At 34.4% G+C, this 24,608-nt stretch overlaps 1 protein-coding gene across 7 annotated transcripts in view; it reads left to right on the forward strand.

Annotated features, from left to right (window-relative positions):
• TBC1D12 (TBC1 domain family member 12) overlaps window positions 1–24,608 on the forward strand; it is a 117,823-nt gene extending 93,215 nt beyond the window's left edge. For 6 of the 7 annotated variants that reach the window (XM_060405030.1, XM_027960563.2, XM_027960564.2 and 3 more), the window contains 10 exons: window positions 2,818–2,900; window positions 4,892–5,009; window positions 6,233–6,339; window positions 14,035–14,115; window positions 16,393–16,481; window positions 17,344–17,415; window positions 18,913–19,041; window positions 19,302–19,411; window positions 21,611–21,869; window positions 22,745–24,608. In XM_060405030.1, coding sequence (XP_060261013.1) covers window positions 2,876–2,900; window positions 4,892–5,009; window positions 6,233–6,339; window positions 14,035–14,115; window positions 16,393–16,481; window positions 17,344–17,415; window positions 18,913–19,041; window positions 19,302–19,411; window positions 21,611–21,869; window positions 22,745–22,813 — 1,059 coding nt within the window. In that variant the 5' untranslated portion in view covers window positions 2,818–2,875 and the 3' untranslated portion in view covers window positions 22,814–24,608. The remainder of the gene's footprint in view (window positions 1–2,817; window positions 2,901–4,891; window positions 5,010–6,232; window positions 6,340–14,034; window positions 14,116–16,392; window positions 16,482–17,343; window positions 17,416–18,912; window positions 19,042–19,301; window positions 19,412–21,610; window positions 21,870–22,744) is intronic. The other variant, XM_042238636.1, reaches the window with a different exon arrangement.

Genomic DNA, 24,608 nt, shown 5'->3' on the forward strand with positions numbered 1-24,608 from the left:
ATTCTTCAGCCAAGAGTACTGGAGTGGGTTGCCATTTCCTTCTCCAGGGGATATTCCCGACCCAGGGATCGAACCTAGGTCTCCTGTATTCCAGGGAGACGCTTTAACCTCTAAGCCACCATCTGGGTAGGTAATAGCCAAATTCCCAGACCTTTCTTAAACTTTTAAAAATTCATCTAAAATAGATTAAGCTTTTAACCAGGAATGGTAACTTCCTTCCAGGAGAAGTTCATAAAAATACAATGCAAAAAGTTTTGTTCTAAACAGTGTTTGGGATAAATATTTCTTTACACCTTACTCTTTTATAATTAAACTTTTCTTTTAAGCCATGTCTTCTCATTATTACCCATATTTGGAATGCAGTTATCCTATTTCTACTTCTCACCTGCCTCATCCTTTAAGGATCAGGCTTTTTCCTTTCTTTCAAGTATGTTGACTTTTTCAGCCTTCAGTGAATTCATTTACTTCTGAATGCTTTTAAAAAAGACTTTGTTCTGTGTGATTTTCATGAATTGGATTATGGTATGCTTTGGTGTGGTTTTCTTCATGTTCCATCTGTTTGGGGTTCATTGAGCTTAATATATCTCTGCATTTATAGTTTTCTGTTGATTTTGGTGAAATTTTAGTCTTTATTTCTTCAACAGCTTTTTGTTCTGTCCTCCCTCCTTTCTTCTGCGATGTACATTAAACATGTTACTTGATATTTTTCCATGTCCTATAGCTCATTTATGTTTGCTTTTTTTTTTTTTTTTGAGGGGATGGGGTTTCTTCTCTCTGTACAGTTTTATATTGTTATATCTTAAAGTTCACTTACTTTTTCTTCTGTAGTATATAATTTGCTGTCCTATCTTTTGAATTTCTCATTCTAGAAATTTTCATCTGTAGACATTGAATTTGGATCTTGGGTTTCTCTTATCATGTTCCTTTCTTCTTCTTGAGTATAACAGGTTTATAGTCCTTGAGTTCTAATCTTGTTATCTGACATTTTTGCACTATTTCTGCTGATTGATTTTTCTTCTCATTATGGCTTTTATTTTCCTGATTCTTTACATCCCTAATAATTTTTATTGGATACGAGATACTGTGTTTTTACATGGTTGGGTATTGGACTTCTTTGTATTCCTTTAAATAAATATGTTTTGGTGGTATGGAATTGCTTTGATCCTTTTGATCTAATCATCATTAGAGTCCTTCCAGAACAGCCATCAGTGTAGGGCTAATTTATAATTTATCCTTACTACTGAGGCAGTGCCCTAACGATTCTATTGAATACCCTATTAGGAGATCTCTCTACTTTGATGGCCCAGTCCAGTGTGATTTTGGGAATGTTCTACCTATTTCTTTCTCTGGCCACTAGTTTAATCACACACATACATAGTTCATTGTTCAGTCAAAGCCTCTGCAGCTGCCTTCTCTCTGGTACACAGTTATTCAAATTCTATCTCAAACTTGTTTTCTCACTCAGCAAGACTGTTGGGCCCTGTTTTGGCACTTCCTCCCAGCACTGAGACCTGGAAATCCAGGGAGTAAGGTCAGGCATCTGCAGGGTTACCTTGTTTCCTTCTTCATAAGGAGCATGGTCTTGTGCTGCCTATGGTCCAGCATCTTAAACTGTAGTTTAATGTATTTTATTTGTTTTTCTAATTAATTAAGGCAAGAAGATAAACCTGATCCCTCTTATTCCATTATGGCCTGAAGCAGAAATCTTAACCCTTACTCCTTCCTGCTACAACATACCTAAGGAATCTTAACCTGAGATGGCAAGAAGTAGGATATATAATTTGAAAGTTTGTCACATACCTTTCCCACCTAACCTGTTGAAAATCATTTAAAAAACTGGTTTTAAAAACTGGACATTATTATGACATATTTGGATATGTGGTAATATTCAAATGTATTTCATTTTGCATAGTCATATATCTAAATCATGCCGCTGTGAAGCCATTGATTTTATAAATGAAAATATAATATATGCAAGTAACTGATTATCAAAATTTTATTTAGAATGTTATGTTAAATATCTAATAAAGTAGAAAGCATATAAATACTCCTACTTATTTACCAAGAGAAATGAATGCAGATAGCCACACTTGAATATTTATAGCAGCTTTTATTCATAGTAGCCCCTAACTGCAAACAGTCAAAATGTCCATCCACATGGGTAAATGGAACATTACTCACCAATTAAAAGAAATCATTACTAATACACAGGACAAAGTGGATGAATATCAAAAATATGCTGAGCAAAAGAAGCCAGGCACAAATGAATCTATACAAAATTCTTTATTAGAGACTAATCTATAGTGATATAATCAGATATGTGATTGCTTAAGGTAGGAGTTTGGTAAGTATTAAACATAAAGGGGTCAAAAACTAACTGTGGATTGATGGGAACATTCTATATCTTGGTTGATGCGTTTTTTGCACAGATATATACATTTGTCAGAACTCATCAAACAGTACTCTTAATATATGTATGTCCATTTTGTTGTGTGAAATTACACCTCAAAAATTAGTTGACTAAAAAATGAACTATACAGTGAGTTAAACAAATAAGCTAGAATTATTGGCTAAAATCAAACATGTTCATATGACATATAAACAAATATATATGATATTTGATATATATAACAAATACTAGCAACCTGGATTTTGATTCTTTTCTAAAATGCAGAGTTCTTTTCAACCTTATACTTTCTTATTGTATGAAATGTGAAAATTAAGTTAGAAATTCTTTTGTATCTGGCTATAAAAAGAAAGGAGGTCAGTAAACTTCTTAGTCTTTAAAAAATTGACTTAAATTTTGTTTTTCCTCAGAAATCTTCCTGCCAAATCTGTGGAAGAGGCTTTACGTCACCGACAAGAATATGATGAGATGGTGGCTGAGGCTAAAAAACGAGGTATAAAATTTAACTCCTGGTGATATATTTTATTTATTGATGTTAGTAGGAAACTCATTTCCTACTAAATTCATTTCAACAGGATGGCAAATGGTGAAATTGACCAAGTCTGTCTTTAAGATGATGCTGACTAAATTTGTTCTTAAAGAGAAATAAAATGTCATATAAGAATCTTAGTTTTTTAAATACTTTTACAAAACTAGTATGAGGAGAAAGGCCGCAGACTATCTATGAGAGACCTTGTAATTGCATCATAAACCTAGGACTACTAGTACTTTAATTTATAAATGAAGATGTTATTCATGAATCCGTTCATGAGATTCATTTGTTTTTTCACTAGGCTTTTGATATTTTATACTTTAAGAATTTTGACATTTTGCAGTAACTTTCTATAGGTTATGGGAATATGATTTGGAAGTAAAAATTGATTTCATGACTTATGAAGTTTCTCTCACTTCCCAGTTGTGTCATTTTGACAGGCACAGAAGTGTATATTCTTAGGTGTATAAATTCACAAATTTATTCAGTCTCTCTTCCAACCAAAAATAAAATATCAGGATGACTTAGCAATACTTAAGTATTGTTAGTTCAGGGTACATTTTTAGAAAATATTACACAGTTATCTATATTTTTTGGCATAAGCTTTATTAACAACTGATATTTTTTCTTTTGACTTAGTGAATCAAATATTATAATAATATACACTTCTGCTTTGTGGCACAATCTTTTTAGAAGGCCTAATTATGTAAACATTGGTTAAGTTTATTTTACTATACAATTTGAAATATTTCTAGCATACCCAACAAATTTTAATTGACTCTTAACATTGACATTACTATTTGATTAATATTTAAGGTGATTATTGATAAATTAGATGAACCTAACAATATATGATAAAAGTAACATTGAATTGTGAAGTCAGAATGTCAAAGCTTTAATCTTGTTTTATGCTTCCTGGATGTGGTACTCTAAATAAATCTTAATTTTCCTCATCTGTGAAATGTTTGTGTGTGTTGGGGACGAAGGGTAGAGGAGGGGGCAGTTGACTGCATCTGGGCTTTTTGTGCCCTTCAGTCAGCACTTAAAATCTGAATACATAAATAAAAGAATGTGGAGCTATTTACTTGCCCTCTTAAGATGGTTTGTGACTCATATGTGAAACACAATTAGAAAACAGTTTAGCCAGCTAATCTCTGGTTCCACTGGTTCTAAAATTCATTCATTCTCTGTGTATGTACTTCTCTATTTGGGGGGCATCTCTTATTCCAAAATTGTGACTCCTGATCGTCAGAGTGGTGTTAGGTGTATGTGTGTGTGTTAGGAGGATTTTAAAATTTCCCGGTAATTAGTAAACTGAAACATCATAGTAAAAGAAAAGGTCACTGTAATAGTGCCATGACAATATCATCTTTCAATATCATGTGGGTTTTTGTTTTTGTTTTCTGTGCCACATGGCATGTGAGATCTCAGTTCCCCGACTGGGGATCAAACCCACACCTTGTGCATAGTGAACCTCAGAGTCTTAACCACTGGACCACCAAGGAAGTCCCTGTCATGTGGTTTTATGTCAAGAAATTCATAAACCCGTTGTATGAAAAAAATGGTATTGGTTAGTTGCTCACAGTTGTTTATTTTTACACAGTTAATTCAGGAGAAATTTTACTTCATTGATAGATTAAGTATAAGTAGACTATGTGATATAGTAACCTATTTAAATTATTTTTTCTGAGCTTTGTTCCATCCATTTTTGTAGAATAGAAGTTACTTTTAAATTATGTTAACCAAGTTCATTTTTTTCTTTTTCCCTCTTTCTCTCCTTTCCTTTCTCCTTTTTCCTTTCTTCTCCTTCTTCCCTTCTTCATTTCCATTCTTCCTTCCTTTTACCAGAATATTCTTTATGAGAAAGTCTCTTTTGTAGACTTGGGTAGAAAGAGAAGGGCATTTTGATATGGCTGTTTTATATTGAAATAATTTTTACTTGTTTAAAACAGAAATTAAAGAAGCACATAAAAGGAAAAAAATAATGAAAGAACGGTTTAAACAGGAAGAAAGCATTGCAAGTGCAATGGTAATTTGGATCAATGAAATACTACCCAATTGGGAAGTAATGTAAGTAAGCAGACTTTCCCTGAATTTCAGTCTGTCTCCAAAGATCTCATGTCTCCAATTTTATATTTATATAACTTCTAGCGTGTATCTTACGTTTTGGCTAAATTATACTGTTAACCAATGTTTGAAATTTTTCATGCTTATCTCTGTTCTTTACTTTTGTAAATCTCTCAATCTCTAATGCCTGCTTCCCTTACTGACCACTCTCTATGCATATCAGAATTTTATCTATCATTTGAATTGCATCTGAATACTTGTTGATCCATGAAATTTCTAATTTCCTGTTACCATATTTTCTTAATTCTAACGTACTATCTATATTGCTAGATGTACTATTGATGTAATAGCAGGATTTTTGGCAAAGAAAATATTAAACATACACATTCATTGTAATATGCATTTATTAAATGGTAAATATTAAAGTGATTTTAATATGCTTCTCATAATCAAGATACTGTGTTATATATGATCTTTCCCTTCTGTAATGTCCTATTATACTTTGAGACTAATACACTTCTTGCGTTACTTTTCCTTTTATTTTTTGATAATATTTTTATACATTCATTATTTTTCCTCTAGACTGGTGGGAGATGACTTCTGCAATGCCAAGTATAGGATGTGCTTTGGGAATGTGTTGAATATTGGCGTAATATGACAGATATTATATTAGGCTCTTTACACAAGTAATCACATTTGATTCTCACAACCTTTATTCCCTTTTATCTTATAGGGATTCTCAAAGTCAGAGAGGTTAAGTGATTTGCCCAAGGTTGTACAATTAATGAATGGTTAACCAGATTTGAACTCAAGTCTATCTGATTTTAAAGCCCACATTTCTTTCAGTAGATTATGCTGCCTCCCAAAGACTAAGGCTTTACCCATAGTAAATACTTTGTGATTTTGTTTTTGGTACTGAATTGACAATGCATTTTTATATTCTTTTTATTATGTTTTTTCATCATTTTCCTATATTTCTTATTCTCTCATTGTACCCTTAGTGTAAGTGGCAATTATGGAAGACAATTCCCTTTAAATTGCTGTATATTTTTTAGGCATTTTTTGCCTACATGCATGAACCCAAGGAAAGAATGCATCACATACTTAAGTCTCTATGTTCTAAAAAATCATTCAGCCATTTGGCCACAGACTAGGTAAACCATCATGGAACTAGTATTTTTGATATAAAAAGTAACTTTCTCCTTTTTTCTCCCCTTCAATTCTAGGCGTAGTACGAGAAGAGTTCGAGAATTGTGGTGGCAGGGATTGCCCCCTAGTGTTCGTGGGAAAGTTTGGAGTCTAGCTGTAGGAAATGAACTAAATATCACTCCTGGTTTGTATTCTATATTGAGTTACTCCCACACATGTTAATAGCCATCTTCATAATAGATTGGTTATTTAAAAAGGCACTACATTTTAAGAGCATACTTCATTCCCCACACCCTCTAAAACCTGATACAATTTAATGTTACTGTATTTCATATTATATATATAAAATTTGTGTGTTTTCCTCTAGTTTACAACCATCAGTAATAATCTTGGCATTCAGATATCTTAAACTGTGGATGATAACTTCAAAAACTTCTGGGTCTAGGTAGCAGTAGATGAATAAGCATCAGTTCAGTTCAGTTGCTCAGTTGTGTCTCGACTCTTTGCAACCCCATGAATTGCAGCACGCCAGGCCTCCCTGTCCATCACCAACTCCTGGAGTTCCCTCAAACTCATGTCCATCGAGTCAGCGATGCCATCCAGCCATCTCATCCTGTCATCCCCTTCTCCTGCCCCCAATCCCTCCCAGCATCAGAGTCTTTTCCAATGAGTCGACTCTTCGCAAGAGGTGGCCAAAGTACTGGAGTTTCAGCTTCAGCATCATTCCTTCCAAAGAACACCCAGGAGCAATCTCCTTTAGAATGGACTGGTTGGATCTCCTTGGAGTCCAAGGGACTCTCAGTCTTCTCCAATACCACAGTTCAAAAGCATCAATTATTTGGCGCTCAGCTCTTTACAGTCCAACTTTCATATCCAGGAAAAATAAAATAGTCTAGTTGTGAACAAGTTTCTTCTTTATTCAAAAAACATAAATATTATGGGAAGGATAAAAATTTCTTTTCTTGTCTCTCTACCCAAACCGTCATTTTGAATGTTTTTATTTAAAAACTTAAAACAGAAGTAAGATTCTCATTGTTTTTATTTTTTTAAGTTTCTTAAAACCTTGAAGCATAGGAGTAAAATGTAAATAGGAATAAAATGTAGTGTAGTTTTGATGAATTTAAAAAATTAGATAAAATAAGGATAGTATCACATAGAGTAAAATAATTGAAAATATTAAAAATGGTCTGAATGATAATGATAATGCCAGACAGAGGCACCACAAAAAGACTTTTAGGGATTCTAGTATAATAATATAAATAATACATTGTTACTTAAAATTTTTTATTTATGTATTATTGAAAAAAATTCAATAGTAAAGTACAAACTGCATGTCTGTCCCCCTCTTTCACCCAGACATCTCTTAATCCTACTATGTATTAGTTAACAATTTGGTATATGTTCTTCCAGATCTTCTTTCTATGCACATAAAAAAGAGTACATCTACTTATGATACTTTTAAAGCTTTCTCGTTTTCTTCCTTTTATTTTTTTTCTACAAACCATCTGAACATCCCTCCATGTCAGTGCACACAGGTGTATTTATACTTACTATAGCTGCACTGTATTCCACATTTTGGCTGTACTATAATTTATTTAACTATTTTCCTAGTGATTGCTAAATCAGAGACTTTTGTGTCAAAACAATATCAAGGTGCTGTTGTTTTTACTCCTCAAAAGTGAGTAAAATGAATGAATATTACCCACAGAGAGTATGACTGAAAATAATTTAGAAATATTTACCAAAAGCTTCAAAAAATGTAACCTCTAACCCATTTATTCTAGTTCTAACACTTGAATAAACATAATTACAAAAGCTTTTCTACAAGGATATTCATTACAGCAGTCAGTATTATGTATAGTTGTTGTTTAGTCTCGAAGTCGTGTCTGATTCTTTGCGACCTCATGGACTATAGCACACCAGGCTCCTCTGTCCTCCACTATCCTGGAGTTGCTCAAATTCATGTCCATTGAGTCAGTATACTATCTAACCATCTCATCCTCTGCCACTCCCTTCTTTTGCCTTCAATCTGTACCAGCATCAGGGTTTTTTCCAGTGAGTTGGCTCTTCGCATCAGGTGGCCAAAGTATTGGAGCTTCAACTTCAGCATCAGTCCTTCCGATGAATATTCAGGGTTGGTTTTCTGTAGAATTGATTGGTTTAATCTCCTTACAGTCCAAGACCTTTAAGAGTCTTCTCAGGAGTTTTGCAGAATTTATAACAGACCTAAATGTCTATCTTCAGTCTTAAAAGTGATGCCCCGCTCCCAATTTTTTTTTTTTTCCAAAAACACTGAAGAACATCTTTATGATAGCATGCGATAAAATCCTTCTATAATAGCGTAGATTGGTAAATAGGATTACAAAAAAATACACATATTTTGTATAATAAAAGCACTGATTAGTTGTGAAAATATGTAAACTCTGGAATTAAACAGTTAAGCTTTTCATAATTTCTCGTGGTGAGAAATTGATAAATTCATAAGATAATGTATTGTAAAATATGCTTTTCAAAATCTGTCTTTAACGAATTAATTTATATGCTTCTCCCTTCTGCCTTTATGGAAATGTTGAAAAACCCATACATAATTGAATTGTGTTTATTTGATTTCTTAAAATTTGGCAAGTAGTGAATCATAACTGTAGAAATGTAGTCCATTGTGTTAAAATAAATCTGGCTAAGGAAACATAGCAAAAAAAAAAAAAAAGTGATGCCAACTGAATAACATGATCATATATGGTTTATAAAATTGATTTTTACAAATAATGAACATGTCATTTTAATGAAATTTTTTTCAATTAAAAAATAGAATTTAAGGGAAGTATCGAGAATTAAATTAAGCTTAGAAAAGGATTGTATTGGTTTAAGGTCTTAAGAATTAGTTTGCGTACAGGTATGGTGATGAAGTATTGGTAGCTATGTTTTATTTGCAGTTTTGTTGAGAACTTTACCTTTACAGTATTAGGTATATATAACTTAGACATTAAAATATTAAGTTGGTATTAATCTTTTGCAGTACTCTAATCAAAAAGTTTTTTTTAAGCTCAAAATTTATAAGGCTTATAAAGTAACTGGGTCATTCATTTTCAAAGTAATTTTAGCTTCTTTCAATTGAACAGTTATGTATTCAGGAGTGAATGAGGTTCAGTTCAGTTCATTCGATCAGTCGTGTCCGACCATTTGCGACCCCATCGACTGCAGCACATCAGGCTTCCCTGTCCATCACCAACTCCTGGAACTTATTTAAACTCATGTCCATTTGAGTTGGTGATACCATCCAACCATCTCATACTCTGTTGTCCCCTTCTCCTCCCACCTTCAATCTTACCCAGGATCAGGGTCTTTACAAATGAGCCATTTCTTCCCATCAGGTGACCAAAGTATTAGAGTTTCAACTTCAGCATCAGTCCTTCCAATGAATATTTAGGACTGATTTCCTTTAGGATGGACTGATTGGATCTCCTTGCACTCCAAAGGACTCTCAAGAGTCTTCTCCAACACCACAGTTCAAAAGCATCAATTCTTCAGCACTCAGTTTTCTTTCTAGTCTAACTCTCACATCCATACATGACTACTGAGAAAACGATAAATAAAACGATAAATAAAAAGATAAAGTTGACAAACCATTAGCCAGACTCATCAAGAAACAAAGAGAGAAAAATCAGTAAAATTAGAAATGAAAACGGAGAGATCACAACAGACAACACAGAAATGCAAAGGATCATAAGAGATTACTGTCAGCAATTATATGCCAATAAAATGGTCAACTTGGAAGAAATGGACAAATTCTTAAAAAAGTACAACTTTCCAAAATTGAACCAGGAAGAAATAGAAAATCTTAACAGACCCATCACAAGCATGGAAATTTAAACTGTAATCAGAAATCTTCCAGCAAACAAAAGCCCAGGTCCAGACGGCTTCACAGCTGAATTCTACCAAAAATTTAGAGAAGAACTAACACCTATCCTACTCAACTTCTTCCAGAAAACTGCAGAGGAAGGTAAACTTCCAAACTCATTCTATGAGGCCACCATCACCCTAATACCAAAACCTGACAAAGATGCCACAAAAAAAGAAAACACAGGCCAATATCACTAATCAACGTAGATGCAAAAATCCTTAACAAAATTCTAGCAAACAGAATCCAACAACACATTTAAAAGATCATACATCATGACCAAGTGGGCTTTATCCCAGGGATGCAAGGATTCTTCAATGTCTGCAAAGCAATCAATGTAATACACCACATTAACAAACTGAAAAATGAAAACCATATGATTATCTCAATAGATGCAGAGAAAGCCTTTGACAAAATTCAACATCCATTTATGATTTTAAAAAAACCCTCCAGAAAGCAGGAATAGAAGGAACATACCTCAACAGAATAAAAGCTATATATGACAAACCCACAGCAAACATTATCCTCAGTGATGAAAAATGGAAAGCATTTCCCCTAAAGTCAGGAGCCAGACAAGGGTGCCCACTCTCACCACTACTATTCAACATAGTTTTGGAAGTTTTGGCCAAAGAAATCAGAGCAGAAAAAGAAATAAAAGGAATCCAGATTGGAAAAGAAGAAGTAAAACTCTCACTGTTTGCAGATGATATGATCCTCTACATAGAAAACCCTAAAGACTCCACCAGAAAATTACTAGAGCTAATCAGTGAATATAGTAAAGCTGCAGGATATAAAATCAACACAGAAATCCCTTGCATTCCTATACACTAATAATGAGAAAATAGAGAAATTAAGGAAACAATTCCATTCACTATTGCAACAAAAAGAATAAAATGCTTAGGAATATATCTACCTAAAGAAACCAAAGACCTATATATAGAAAACTATAAAACACTGGTGAAAGAAATCAAAGAGGACACTAATAGATGGAGAACTATACCGTATTCATGGATCAGAAAAATCAATATAGTGAAAATGAGTATACTACCCAAAGCAATCTGTAGATTCAATGCAATCCCTATCAAGCTACCAATGGTATTTTTCAGAGAGCTAGAACAAATAATTTCACAATTTGTATGGAAATACAAAAAACCTCGAATAGCCAAAGCAATCTTGAGAAAGAAGAATGGAACTGGAGGAATCAACCTGCCTGACTTCAGGCTCTACTACAAAGCCACAGTCATCAAGACAGTATGGTACTGGCACAAAGACAGAAATATAGATGAATGGAACAAAATAGAAAGTCCAGAGATAAATCTGTGCACCTATGGACACTTCATGTTTGACAAAGGAAGTAAGAATATACAATGGAGAAAAGACAATCTCTTTAACAAGTGGTGCTGGGAAAACTGGTCAACCACTTGTAAAAGAATGAAACTAGAACACTTTCTAACACCATACACAAAAATAAACTCAAAATGGATTAAAGATCTAAACGTAAGACCAGAAACTATAAAACTCCTAGGGGAGAACATAGGCAAAACACTCTCCAACATAAATCACAGCAGGGTCCTCTATGACCCACCTCCCAGAATATTGGAAATAAAAGCAAAAATAAACAAATGGGACCTAATTAAATTTAAAAGCTTCCACACAACAAAGGAAACTATAAGCAGGGTGAAAAGACAGGCTTCAGAATGGGAGAAAATAATAGCAAATGAAGCAACTGACAAAGAATTAACCTCAAAAATATACAGGCAACTCATGCAGCTCAATTCCAGAAAAATAAACGACCGAATCAAAAAATAGGCCAAAGAACTACACAGACATTTCTCCAAAGAAGACATACAGATGGCTAACAAATACATGAGAAGATGCTCAACATCACTTATTATCAGAGAAATGCAAATCCAAACCACAATGAGGTACCATTTCACGCCAGTCAAAATGGCTGTGATCCAAAAGTCTACAAGCAATAAATGCTGAAGAGGGTGTGGAGAAAAGGGAACCCTCTTACACTGTTGGTGGGAATGCAAACTAGTATAGCCAGTATGGAGAACAGTGTGGAGATTCCTTAAAAAACTGGAAATAGAACTGCCATATGACCCAGAAATCCCACCTCTGGGCATATACACCGAGGAAACCAGAATTGAAAGAGACACGTGTATCCCAGTGTTCATCGCAGCACTGTTTATAATAGCCAGGTTCCATCAGCAGACAAATGGATAAGAAAGCTGTGGTACCTACACACAATGGAGTATTACTCAGCCATTAAAAAGAATACATTTGAATCAGTTCTAATGAGGTGGATGAAACTGGAGCCTATTATACAGAGTGACGTAAGCCAGAAAAAAAAAAACCACCAATACAGTATACTAATGCATATATATGAAATTTAGAAAGATGGTAACGATAACCCTGTATGTGAGACAGCAAAGAGACACAAATGTATAGAACAGTCTTTTGGACTCTGTGGGAGAGGACGAGGGTGGGATGATTTGGGAGAATGGCATTGAAACATGTATATTATCATATGTGAAACGAATTGCCAGTCCAGGTTCGATGCATGATACAGGAAGCTCAGGGCTGGTGCACTGGGATGACCCAGAGGGATGGGATGAAGAGGGAAGTGGGAGGGGGATTCAGGATAGGGAATTGATGTACACCCGTGGCAGATTCATGTCGATGTATGGCAAGACCAATACAATATTGTAAAGTAATTAGCCTCCAATTAAATACATTTATATTTTAAAAAAAGAAAAAAATTTCTTCTTTCCAAACCATGAGTAGTAAATACATTAAAAAAAAAAGATTAATTGAAGCAAAATATGTTCTTGGTATTTGGGGCAGTATTATATAAATTTTGATATTTGGGCAAGAAATACTTTCTGCTGTTTTGCATTGAAATTTACTATTTTATGTAAAATTTAACATATTTGTAGTGGTTAGTTAGCAAGTAGAAACAATTAAAATTTGAGAGATGAAAAAATTTTCAATTTCTTTTGTTCTTGAAATTTTAATGAGATCTTGTATATGAAAGCACAGAGTAATAGTCTCAAAAAGTGATTGGGCAGTTGAAGTAAAAACGTAGGGATTGAGATTTTTTTATGTAGGCCTTCTGGCGAAATCTGTGAAGTTTGGTAGCTTTGAATAGCTTGTTAGCCTTATCATAATATAATAATAGAGATATCATATCACAGCAATATCATAATAGAAAAAACAATTTTAAGAAAAGAAAAGCAAGAACCAGCATTTGTATTTGTTAAGGATGTATATGGTGTCAGGAGCTTAATGTAAATTACCTTGTTTAATCTTGAGCTTTCTGGATGGCTCAGCAGGTAAAGAATCCACCTGCAATGCAGGAGACTCAGGAGATTTAGATTTGACCCCTGGGTGGGGAAGATTCCCTGGAGGAGAGCATGGCAACCCGCTGTAGTAGTCTTGCCAGGAAAATCCCATGGACAGAGGAGCCTGGCTGGCTGTAGTCCATGGGGTCGCAAAGAGTCAGACACAACTGAATTGTCGGAGCACACACATACAACCCCATGAGTAGGTGTTACTTTCCTCCAGTTTACCCACAGACAGCCTAGTTCCAGAGTGATCAAGTACCTTTCTTGAAGTCTCACAGGTAGTAAGTGGCAGAGCTGGAATTTGAATCTAGGTGTGACTGACTTTAAGAAAATCATGTTTCTGCTATTCCACAGTGATACTCCTTCAGCAGAAGCATCTTTTCCAGCCTGTTAACATTCATTCTATATTGTAGCTATTTGGATGACCACTCTGCAGTATTTTACCTTTCTGGTTGTGTAATGAATTGTTTTGATAGAATCAAGTACTTCAGTTTACCATGTTTTTGATACCTACCACATAAGAGAAATCTGACGATATAGTAGATTTATCTTTATTTTTCAGTAAAAATAGAAGTATGTGGATAAATTTCCTTATTATTATTTATGAATTTTTATTCTTGTTTTTCCCCAGAACTTTATGAAATCTTCCTCTCAAGAGCAAAGGAACGGTGGAAAAGTTTCAGTGAAACAAGTTCAGAGAATGATGTAGAAGGTGGGCTATTTTTGTTGTTGTAAATAGAAATTTCTCAAAATCCAGGTGCTGAGATATGTGTGTGATTTTTTACAATATGCCAGGAACTGCAGTAATTCTTTACATACATTATCTCCTTTAATGTTAATAACCCTTTAAATAGATGTTATTATATTGAATGATATAAGAGGAAACTGAGGCTCAGAATAGTTAACTTGGAACAGCAAAGCTGTGATGTAAACCCAGATTGTTGGACTCCAGAGTCCAGTTTTTAATCACAACAGTAAAAGTAATGGGGTGTAGTATTTTTAGGCCACCTTTTACTTAAAAGATAGATGATCTTCACAGCTCGCTTGTGACCTCCCCTAAAGAGGAAGCATGCTCTTCTCTCTTATACTGTTGGATTATCACTTCAGTTCAGTCAGTAACTGAGCGAGGTTGGGCAGGATTGCAGCTTTAGATAGACTTAGTTCATCTTGGGTTTCAAATTTGTTGATGGAAGGAACCACAGGCTCGGTGCTTTAATCAGACATTCTCCCAAGGGCCATGTGCCCTTGGATTTCATTGTCTTTCTAGCCTGGCCTTCTGCACTATACTGGAACCCAGCAAAAGTCCCACAGAGGAAAACCAGATGTACTTTCAGGCTCCTCTAAATCAGTCTTATTGGGCCATGAAAAGCTCCTCTGCATTCTTTCCTCAAGCAGAGTACCTTCGTCTCCGGCAGGCTCAGTCCTGAGCCCATTCCCACACTTGGCAGATGCCCCTAGGAATTAAAGTGGCCACTGGTATCCACTTACCTGGGAAAGGAAAGGCAAGGCTCTTCTCTTTTTGAGATTTAAACCCTTTAGAACTCTCGGTGCTCACCATTCTCTTATGCCTTTTTTTTCCTTTCTTTTCTGGCCACACCACATGGCTTGTGGGATTTTAGTTCCTTGACCAGGGACAAAACCCAGGTCCTCAGCAATGAGAGGGCAGAATCCTAACCACTGGATCACCAGGGAATTTCCTCTTATGCCTTTTTTAAAACATAAGGTATTCGAAATCTGTTTTTTCCTAGTTGTTATTGCAGGAGTAGTAGTCTTTCCCCTACATTTTATAAAACCTAGAAACAGAAATCTTTTACCATAAAACTTTGTGATAAATGTATAGATTCTTTCTTCATGTTCAGTTCAGTTCAGTCGCTCAGTCATGTCTGACTCTGCGACCCCATGAACCGCAGCACGCCAGGCCTCCCTGTCCATCACCAACTGCCGGAGTTTACCCAAACTCATGTCCATTGAGTCAGTGATGCCATCCAACCATCTTATCCTCTGTCGTCCCCTTCTCCTTCTGCCTTCAATCTCTCCCAGCATCAGGGTCTTTTCAAATGAGTCAGCTCTTCACATCAGGTGGCCAAACTATTAGAGTTTCAGCTTGAACATCAGTCCTTCCGATGAACACCCAGGACTGATTTCCTTTAGGATGGACTGGTTGGATCTCCTTGCAGTCCAAGGGACTCTCAAGAGTCTTCTCCAACAACACGGTTCAAAAGCATCAATTCTTTGGTGCTCAGCTTTCTTCACAGTCCAACTCTCACATCCATACATGACCACTGGAAAAAACCATAGCCTTGACTAGATGGACCTTTGTTGGCAAAGTAATGTCTCTGCTTTTTAATATGCTGTCTAGGTTGGTCATTAAGTTTCCTTCCAAGGAGTAAGCGTCTTTTAATTTCATGGCTGTAATCACCATCTGCAGTGATTTTGGAGCCCCCCAAAATAAAGTCTGACACTGTTTCCACTGTTTCCCATCTATTTCCCATGAAGTGATGGGACTGGATGTCATGATCTTCGTTTTCTGAATGTTGAGCTTTAAGCCAACTTTTTCACTCTCCTCTTTCACTTTCATCAAGAGGCTCTTTAGTTCTTCTTCACTTTCTGCCATAAGGGTGGTGTCATCTGCATATCTGAGGTTATTGATATTTTTCCCGGCAGTCTTGATTCCAGCTTGTGCTTCTTCCAGCCCAGTGTTTCTCATGATGTACTCTGCATATTAAATTAGTAGGGTGACAATATACAGCCTTGACGTACTCCTTTACCTATCTGGAACAAGTCTGTTGGTCCATGTCCAGTTGTAACTGTTGCTTCCTGACCTGCATACAGGTTTAAGGTTATAAGTTCCAGGAAAGCTGTGATGTTTCTTTAAAGTTATTGATTATTCAGCTTTTAACTTTCCTTAAGTAACATACATGCTTTGTGTGATCATTCTGTGTTTACGAGACTGAACTTGGTATAACAAGTATCTACCTGGCAAATGCAGGTGTATCTGTTGCTGATCGAGAGGCCAGTCTAGAATTAATTAAGTTGGACATATCCCGTACATTTCCATCGCTCTACATCTTTCAGAAGGTAAGGGTATCTCAACTAGCTTGTAGCAACTATTTTTTTTAATCCAAAGGAACAAATTCTCTAAATGCATAGCTATTATTTTTTAAAAGCATAACTATAAAAATTGGAGGCCTTTATATAAAAAAGGCAAAGCTAGTAGGAAAATAGTAAAGGCATTTCTGTTATTTTATTCCACTGATTGAATGTGTTGCAGTTAGAATAGCACACAAAGGTACTTGATGAATCTTCCCTGAAGTGAATTTCTATTCTGTAAAATATCTGAATTTTAACATTTTTGCCTAGTAAATTGGTAAACTATAAGGAAGTTTGCTCCAAAACTTTTTTTTTTTTCAGAATTATTATTGAAATAGGAAGGTTTGTTTTTGGTGCAGAAATTATTATGAAATTGCTTACATTTTTATGAGGAGAGTGATGATTACATTTTATATGTATACATGACAAGTCTTTATTCATGGAATTCTCTACGTTGGCAAAGTGAGATTGAAAGTTTTACCATGAAGATTAAAATTTGTTATTAATAAACTTAATTTTGTATCTTCATGGTTTTCTTTTGTTGAAATTGTATTATATCAAATGAAAGAATCTGTGTTCATTATAAATTTATTGTGCCAACTTTAGATATCTTTAAAATTGCATACAACTCTATAGTTTGTATCCATCCATCAAATAAGTTTATTTGACTATTTTGGTTTTCCACAATTAAATATTTTTTATCCATACTTTAGAACATATCTTTGCAGAGTGATTAAGTATACTGACCAAAACTAGTCATTTAGGAAATATAAAGTTAATGTGCTTTTTGAGAATTAACTTAGAAACAATTATTTGTAGAGTTTGACATTTCATTTTTCTCTTCTCTAAGGGTGGCCCATATCATGATGTCTTACATAGTATATTAGGGGCATATACATGTTACCGACCAGATGTTGGTTATGTAAGTATTTGTTTCAATCTGTCTTTCGAATATAAACAGTCTCTCTGTCTTATCTCATAGTACCTTATGTTGTATTAGCTCTCAAATGTCTGTATCTCTGTGGTTTTTTTCTTGGTCCTGTCAGCTTACTCTGAGAGGAATTTTCCCTTTCCTGCCAGAGGCTTGTGAGACTGATTGCCAGCTTTCTTGGAGAGCAGCTACGGATTTGACCATTCAATTTGTAAACTTTTATTATCCAACCTGTGTTGCCTTCTCCCCTTTTCCCTAACTCTCCTTTTCCTGAGTGTCTCTTTAGAGATAAACCTCTTATGTTCATCTGGGTTGAGGAAAAGGTAGGTACCTGTACATACGGAGTAGAGGAAGGGATTTGCTCCTTTTACAAATTTTTAACCAATCCAATTTTAGTCCTTCCTTTCAGTTTTAGAGGTGCCTGATAACTTCAGTTCTTGAGCCTTCCAGAATTTGTGGCTGAATTGGCTTGCTGCTGACTGGCTTTCTCCTCAGCACATATTTTAGTCTCAATATTCCTTGTATAGTTAACATTTCCAAAATACTATTGACATCTTTTATCTACTGTCTCTTTATTTTCCATTTTCTTTTTTGTTCTTCTAGGTTAATACTTATCTTTTTATTTATTGCTATCTTAGTTGGATTTGGAAGGGAAGGGGACAAAGAAAAATGTGTGTTCAACTTGTCATGTTTTACTGGAAATCATAAAACCTTCATTTTCTTGCCTTTGTCTTAAAATAGAAAAATTTTAGAGATTTCACAATACGGTGGCTGTCTGATACAACTTACCCTATTTTGTTGCATGTTCATTTTTACATTTGTTTATTCATCCATTCACTCAACAAATATTTACTGTGTGCTTATGGCTATATGCCAGGCTTTGTTCTAGGCATTTTATTCAGCTCTGTGAACAAAATAAAGATTCCTTTTTGTCTCTTATAATTTAGATGGAGACAGACAATAAACAACAACAAATAAGTAAATGACATGTTATATTAAAAGGTGATAAGTGTTATAGAAAAAGCATGACATGGGTTGGGGAGAAAGTAAAGTTTGGTCATGGGGTAGGTTGTAGTATTAAAGCTGTCCTTATGAAGAAAGTAAAATTTAAGCAGAGAATCTCTTTTGCTTATGTGTTCTATAATAGAATCATGAAAACATTACATAACCTCTTCATATTTTTAAGTTGACATTCATTTAAATTTTTTCATTGTAAGTTTCATAAAGGATTTAATTTTTAGCACTTATTAAATATTGACATTTTAAAATAAAACTTTTATTTTAATACTGTATGTGCTCAGTTGCTCAGTCATGTCTGACTCTTTGTGACCCCATGGTCTATAGCCCGCCAGGCTCCTCTGTCCCTGGAATTTTTCAGGCAGGCATTCTGGAGTGAGTTGCCATTTCCTACTCCAGGGTATCTTCCCGACTCAGAGATTGAACCTGTGCGTCTTGCATCTCCTGCATTAATTTCTCTTCCCTTTGAAGGTCCAAGGGATGTCCTTCATAGCAGCAGTTCTCATTCTCAACTTGGAAGAAGCAGATGCCTTCATTGCATTTGCAAATCTCCTGAATAAGCCATGCCAGTTAGCCTTTTTTCGTGTGGATCACAGCATGGTATGGACATTTAGAATGAATTGTGTTTTTCTTTGTCAGTTTCTATAGGCTGATTGCCCTTACAGAGTAAAATACAGTAATTAGAAGACCAAGGTGATCTAAAATAAGCCTTTCATTGAATTACAGTTTTATGAATGCTTGATGAAAAGACTCAGAAAGAGGTGCTAAGCAAGATTTTCTATTAACTTATGAGTAAGGATTTAATTTCTCAATTTCTTGAGTATACTCTTAAATAATTTTGTTGAAATTTCTATCTTTAGATGTTGAAATATTTTGCAACGTTTGAAGTATTTTTTGAAGAAAATCTCTCCAAACTATTTCTTCATTTCAAATCTTATAGTCTTACACCAGACATATACTTGATAGACTGGTAAGTTATAGAATATAGTAATTAAAAGGAAACAGAGTAAAACTTTTTGCCTAAAGTAAATCTGATGCACAGGATCATACATATAAGAAAAACTTTTCTCTTATGTATAAAGAAACCCTCACATTTTTGTTGGGAGGCATTTGATTAAGAGTGTGAACTCTGGGTTGAAATCAGAATCCCTGTTTGTATTTCAATTTCCAAACTATAAAATGGGAGTAATAATATCTCTATCTTGAGTTGTAGTGAGAGTGTTTTGCATGGATTATCTCACTCAATGCCAGGTACATACTAAGCTCTGAGAAAGAATTAGGTGCTATTCCTTTAATATTCTTAACATACAAGGGTTTATGATAGTTATGATGGGTTTTCTTTACTGAGAGCTTTTTTTTTCCCAAGGCCTTATCCAGTTTTCTGACCAAATATTGATGCCTTATTTAGGTGCTAATGCCTTTTTTTAACTTTACAATTCTAGCTCTTCTATTCTAACTTGGAAGGTTTGCCTAGGACTCTGCTGAATAGTAGCAGTAGATTATTTAGAGGGGGGTGAATTTTGCCCAAGAGACAGAGCAGTTGATCTTAAGATAGATTGTTAAGAGTACATATGAAATATTTAAATCTTAAATCCTAATCATTAAAAATCAGTGGGTTTCATATAAGTGATAATAAGTTTTAATATAGATAATGGCATTGATCAACTATCTTTATGGTTGTTTGAGGTTTCTTCTACTTAGACTTTTAAAAAAAGACTAAGTTATTTTTCAGTGTATTCTCCTGTTCCCATTAGGAACATTAGAGTTCCTTTGGGTAGGACCTAAGATCATGGGGAGAAGGGTTTTATATTACGGGACCTGAAGGACCAAGATCAAATACTAAATCTGTAAAGAAGGTGGGTAAAACTGCTCAATTGTCCGTCTTAAGAACTGTGAACATGAGGCAAAACAGGATCACAACTGATAAAGGGAACAGGATGAAATTAATACCAAGTGAGTACTGTATACTAGAAACTGCCTCGGCACTACTAATACCCTTTCACATTTTGAACAGTGAGTTAGTGTTCTCTGTACTACCAAGAGTATGCTTTAGGTTTTCTGGAGGGTTTTTTTTTTTTTTGGCTGGGCCTTACACCTTTTGGAATGTTAGTTCCCTGACTAGGGATAGAACCCAAACCTTCTGCAGTGGAAACCAGACTCCTAACCACTGGACTGCCAGGGAATTCCCTCTGCTTTCTGTTATGCAATTAAATATGTGTTTATAATTTAAGAAGTAGACATGGATTTTTGTTTCACTCCATTGAGCTTGTAACATACAAAGCCCAGAACCAATGGTGCAAGAAAAAAGAGGAATAAGTAAGTAGCAGTGCTAATGAGGATTTATTTCATTTTTTGGTGGGAGAGCCTTTAGTTGCCTTGCTCACGTTTCATCAGCAGTATCTCTGATAGTCTGTGTAAAAAATGTGTACCTTCTTTGCCAAGGTAACATCAAGAGAAGTTCTCTAGCATCTTCTCTCCCTACTTCCTCAACCACAGTCCTACTCCAAAGTACTACTGAATAAAGACATGATCAAACATTATCAGAAAGGATGGGAAAAACCTTTAGCGATTCTGTTGGAGGGTACACATGTTCCAAAAGAAGTAGTAAGTAAAGTTTGGTGAACGGAAAACAAAACAGTAGGTGTTTGTGAAGAGGAAAAAAAGGAGAGAAGTCAGGCTTTATGGTTTTGTATTTAGGTTAATATAAGGTACTTGTCCTCATACAGTAATAAGAAGTAACTTTTACAGAGCATTTCTTATGTGCCATTCACTATTCTAAACACTTTACATTTAGGTAATTTTATTATCTTTGTTTACTAATGAGCAGACTGAGGCACAGCAAGGTTAAGTATCTTACTCAGGGTACATAATCAATAAATTGCAAATCTAAGATTCAGACTCAAGTACGCTGGTTTCAGAGTCCATACCCTTAACCATGAGGTTATTCTGCCATTGTAGTTTGTATTAGGCTGTATCACTGCATAAGATTGTAAATTCACATACTTCTGTTATTTATTACTTAATTTTCCACTACTCAAGTTGAGGGAAGGAGCCATATCTTATTTGCCTTTTCAGCCCTAATTTAGCACTTCTTTTTATATGGAGATGCTTAATGAGTGAATGAATAAATGAATGAAAAATTTCAATGACTTTTCCCCCCTAATTTTAGGATCTTCACACTATATAGCAAATCACTACCACTTGATCTGGCCTGTCGAGTATGGGATGTATTTTGCAGAGATGGGGAGGAATTTTTATTTAGGACTGGATTAGGAATCCTCCGATTATATGAAGATATTCTTCTACAGATGGACTTTATTCACATAGCACAGTTTCTAACTAAACTGCCGGAAGATATCACATCGGAAAAACTGTTCAGCTGTATTGCAGCCATTCAGATGCAGAATAGTACCAAAAAATGGACTCAGGTACTGAGTGACATTTTCCTACTTCTAACAGATGTATTAAAAGTTTTTTTTTAATTAAAAAAAAAGTTAAGTATTCCTCAGATGTTAGTGCTTAAGTTTAAGAAAAAGCTTTAAAAATAATTTTTGACTTTGAAAAAAATATTGCTTCTCTTTCACCTCTCCAGACCTATGGCTTTATTTTTTATGTAAGTCCAGTAATATTTTGAGTTTAGTGAAGTGCAGCCTACAATAGTCATGTATTTGCCAGGGTAATTATATAAGCACCTTGGTAGTTCATATAGACAACAATTGTATTAAATACCTGAATGTGTACTAAGGGTTTGCAATAAAAAGAATGTAATGTATGATTCTGACTTTCTAGATGCTTAATCTTGTTAGGGAAGCAAATATATTGATAGTCTAAAGTTATATGACATAAATAGTGTTAACACTTGCTTCATGAATGATTGACAGTAGGCATAAGTTCACACTTTTATTGCTTATGAAAATGAAAATATAAGAATATTGGTCCAGTCAATGTATGGCAAAAACCACTACAATATTATAAAGTAATTAGCCTCCAATTAAATAAATTAATTAAAAAAATAAATATTGGGAAAATGCAAAAAAAAACCCACCAAAAAACGAATATTGGTCCAGGAAATGTTTTGTTACCTAATAGTAATTTTATAATATTGGCAAGTGATGAAAACTGGAATCTAACTGTATATCATAAAATTGGGTTGAAACAAGAGGATTTGAGAATGACACTCTTTCAGAGAGCAAAGTTATGTATGCTAAAGCTTTTTCATGTTAATAAACTATAGATTTTAAAATCTCTTTAATCTGCATGGTTGTTGTTTTTAGCATTAATGTTTACTTTCTATAATTTCCAGGTCTTTGCATCTGTGATGAAGGATATTAAAGAAGGAGACAAGAATAATAGTCCAGCTCTGAAAAGCTAACCTTCAAAATTAACAAAATAATTGCAATATAACAAATGTTTTTTGATAAAAGTTTTTGTTTCCTATGTAACAAAGCATGGTAGAAAATGCTGAAGAAAGCTAAAAGAATCAAGACATGGAAAACTACTGATTTTGAATTCCATGAGGCTGAAGTAAATGAGTAACCCATTGACAGTATTAATTTAAAAAGTATTTTATAGGGAGAGCCATTTTACAAAGGAGAAAATTGAAATGGCTAGTTCATACTCCATAATATGGAGTGAATAGTTTAATGCAATAAATTTTTTAATAGCTTTGGATATAGTTCAAAATTTTTACATCTTTTCTTTTTTTAACTATTAGCATAAAGGCACTTTGGAGGTCAGAACAGGCTAAATACTACTTTAAATTCTAAAATACTATTTGAAGTAAACGCCTTAGTACAGATATTATCTCCAGTTCCAAACATTTGAAGATATTATAGACCAATAATAAGCAACTTTGATTGTAAAGTGTTTATGTCACTGATGTTGTTTATATTCACTCCCAGGTCGGGGCAAATTTGGGTTATTTGGGAACTGGAAATATTGGTAGGAGATTGTTTAGCACTTATGTAAGTGTTTTCCACAGTATAATGTCTGTTTATGAAAGGAAATTGTTTCTTTTTCTCAAGGAATTTCTGTCACTCAGAGGAATTTAGCTTTTCTGTTTCTAGTCTAAGAAATTGTTCATCTAGTAATTTAAGAAAGCTAACTGGTAGAAGAAAATTTCTTTGCACTTTAATGGACTGAAGACTTTTTGGAGGGAGTAAGTCCATAAACATAAATGAGGTTTTTCACTGGTAAGAGTAAAAAGTAATGAATTCTGAGAGTTCTTAAATAGCATGCTACTTGGCAAGACTTTGTTTGTTAGTTAAAATTCTTTCACGGTCTGTAGAAACAAAATTTGTTAATTCCAGTTTGAATTTTGAAACAACATGTAGCCAAGTCCATGACTTGTAAAACCCTGTGTATAATTTTCTAATCAATGGAAATGAGAGTAAAAGAAAGATAAAATTTAATTTTTTTCTAATGAGTTTAACTTTGATGATATAGTGGATAAAGGAATGATTAATTATTGGTAACCTGACATTAAATTTATTATGATGTTTGATTCTTGAGCTTAAAATAAATCACTTTATTATTATTGGTATCTATATAACATGGTATTTGGTTAATAATTAGACTTATAGTGTGCTTTTATGTTGCACTTTGGTTTGAAACAACACTTAAGCACACTATTTCTGTTAGCAGTATATAGTCTTCAAACTAACAAGTCTGGGAACCTTGTTAGTGTAGTGACTGCCTCTTTAGGAATATGGGACCAGATGGTACCCATGTATTTTTACCCCATGGGTCATTCTAGCCTAGGGACCACTAATGGAGCCCTCAGAAGTTAACTCCTGTCATAGGAGCTTTCTTAGTGGAAACTAGTAGTGTAATAAAATATTGAGGGAGTACTCAGGGTCTTAATAGGTTTTAGAATGACATATTAACTCTGGTTAACTACTTCCTTGGTATTGGTGGCCCTGATAGAGGGAATGAAACCCCTGGCAGTAATCTCATTGAGGTTGTACTACCTGCCAAAATTTAATCTTACTTTTGTGTATTTGTTTCCTAAGTTGGGCCTACGTTACTGTATTTCTTTTTCTCATTTTATTATTGTACAGTTTCTTTACCTTTCAAGTATAAATGTATATATAAAATGTAAATACAAGGAATTTACTAAAATCCACTATTAACAATTACTGTGTAAATAAAACTTATAAGCAGAGTAA

The sequence above is a fragment of the Ovis aries genome, chromosome 22 (genome assembly GCF_016772045.2).
Source record: "Ovis aries strain OAR_USU_Benz2616 breed Rambouillet chromosome 22, ARS-UI_Ramb_v3.0, whole genome shotgun sequence".
Taxonomy (NCBI): Eukaryota; Metazoa; Chordata; class Mammalia; order Artiodactyla; family Bovidae; genus Ovis; species Ovis aries.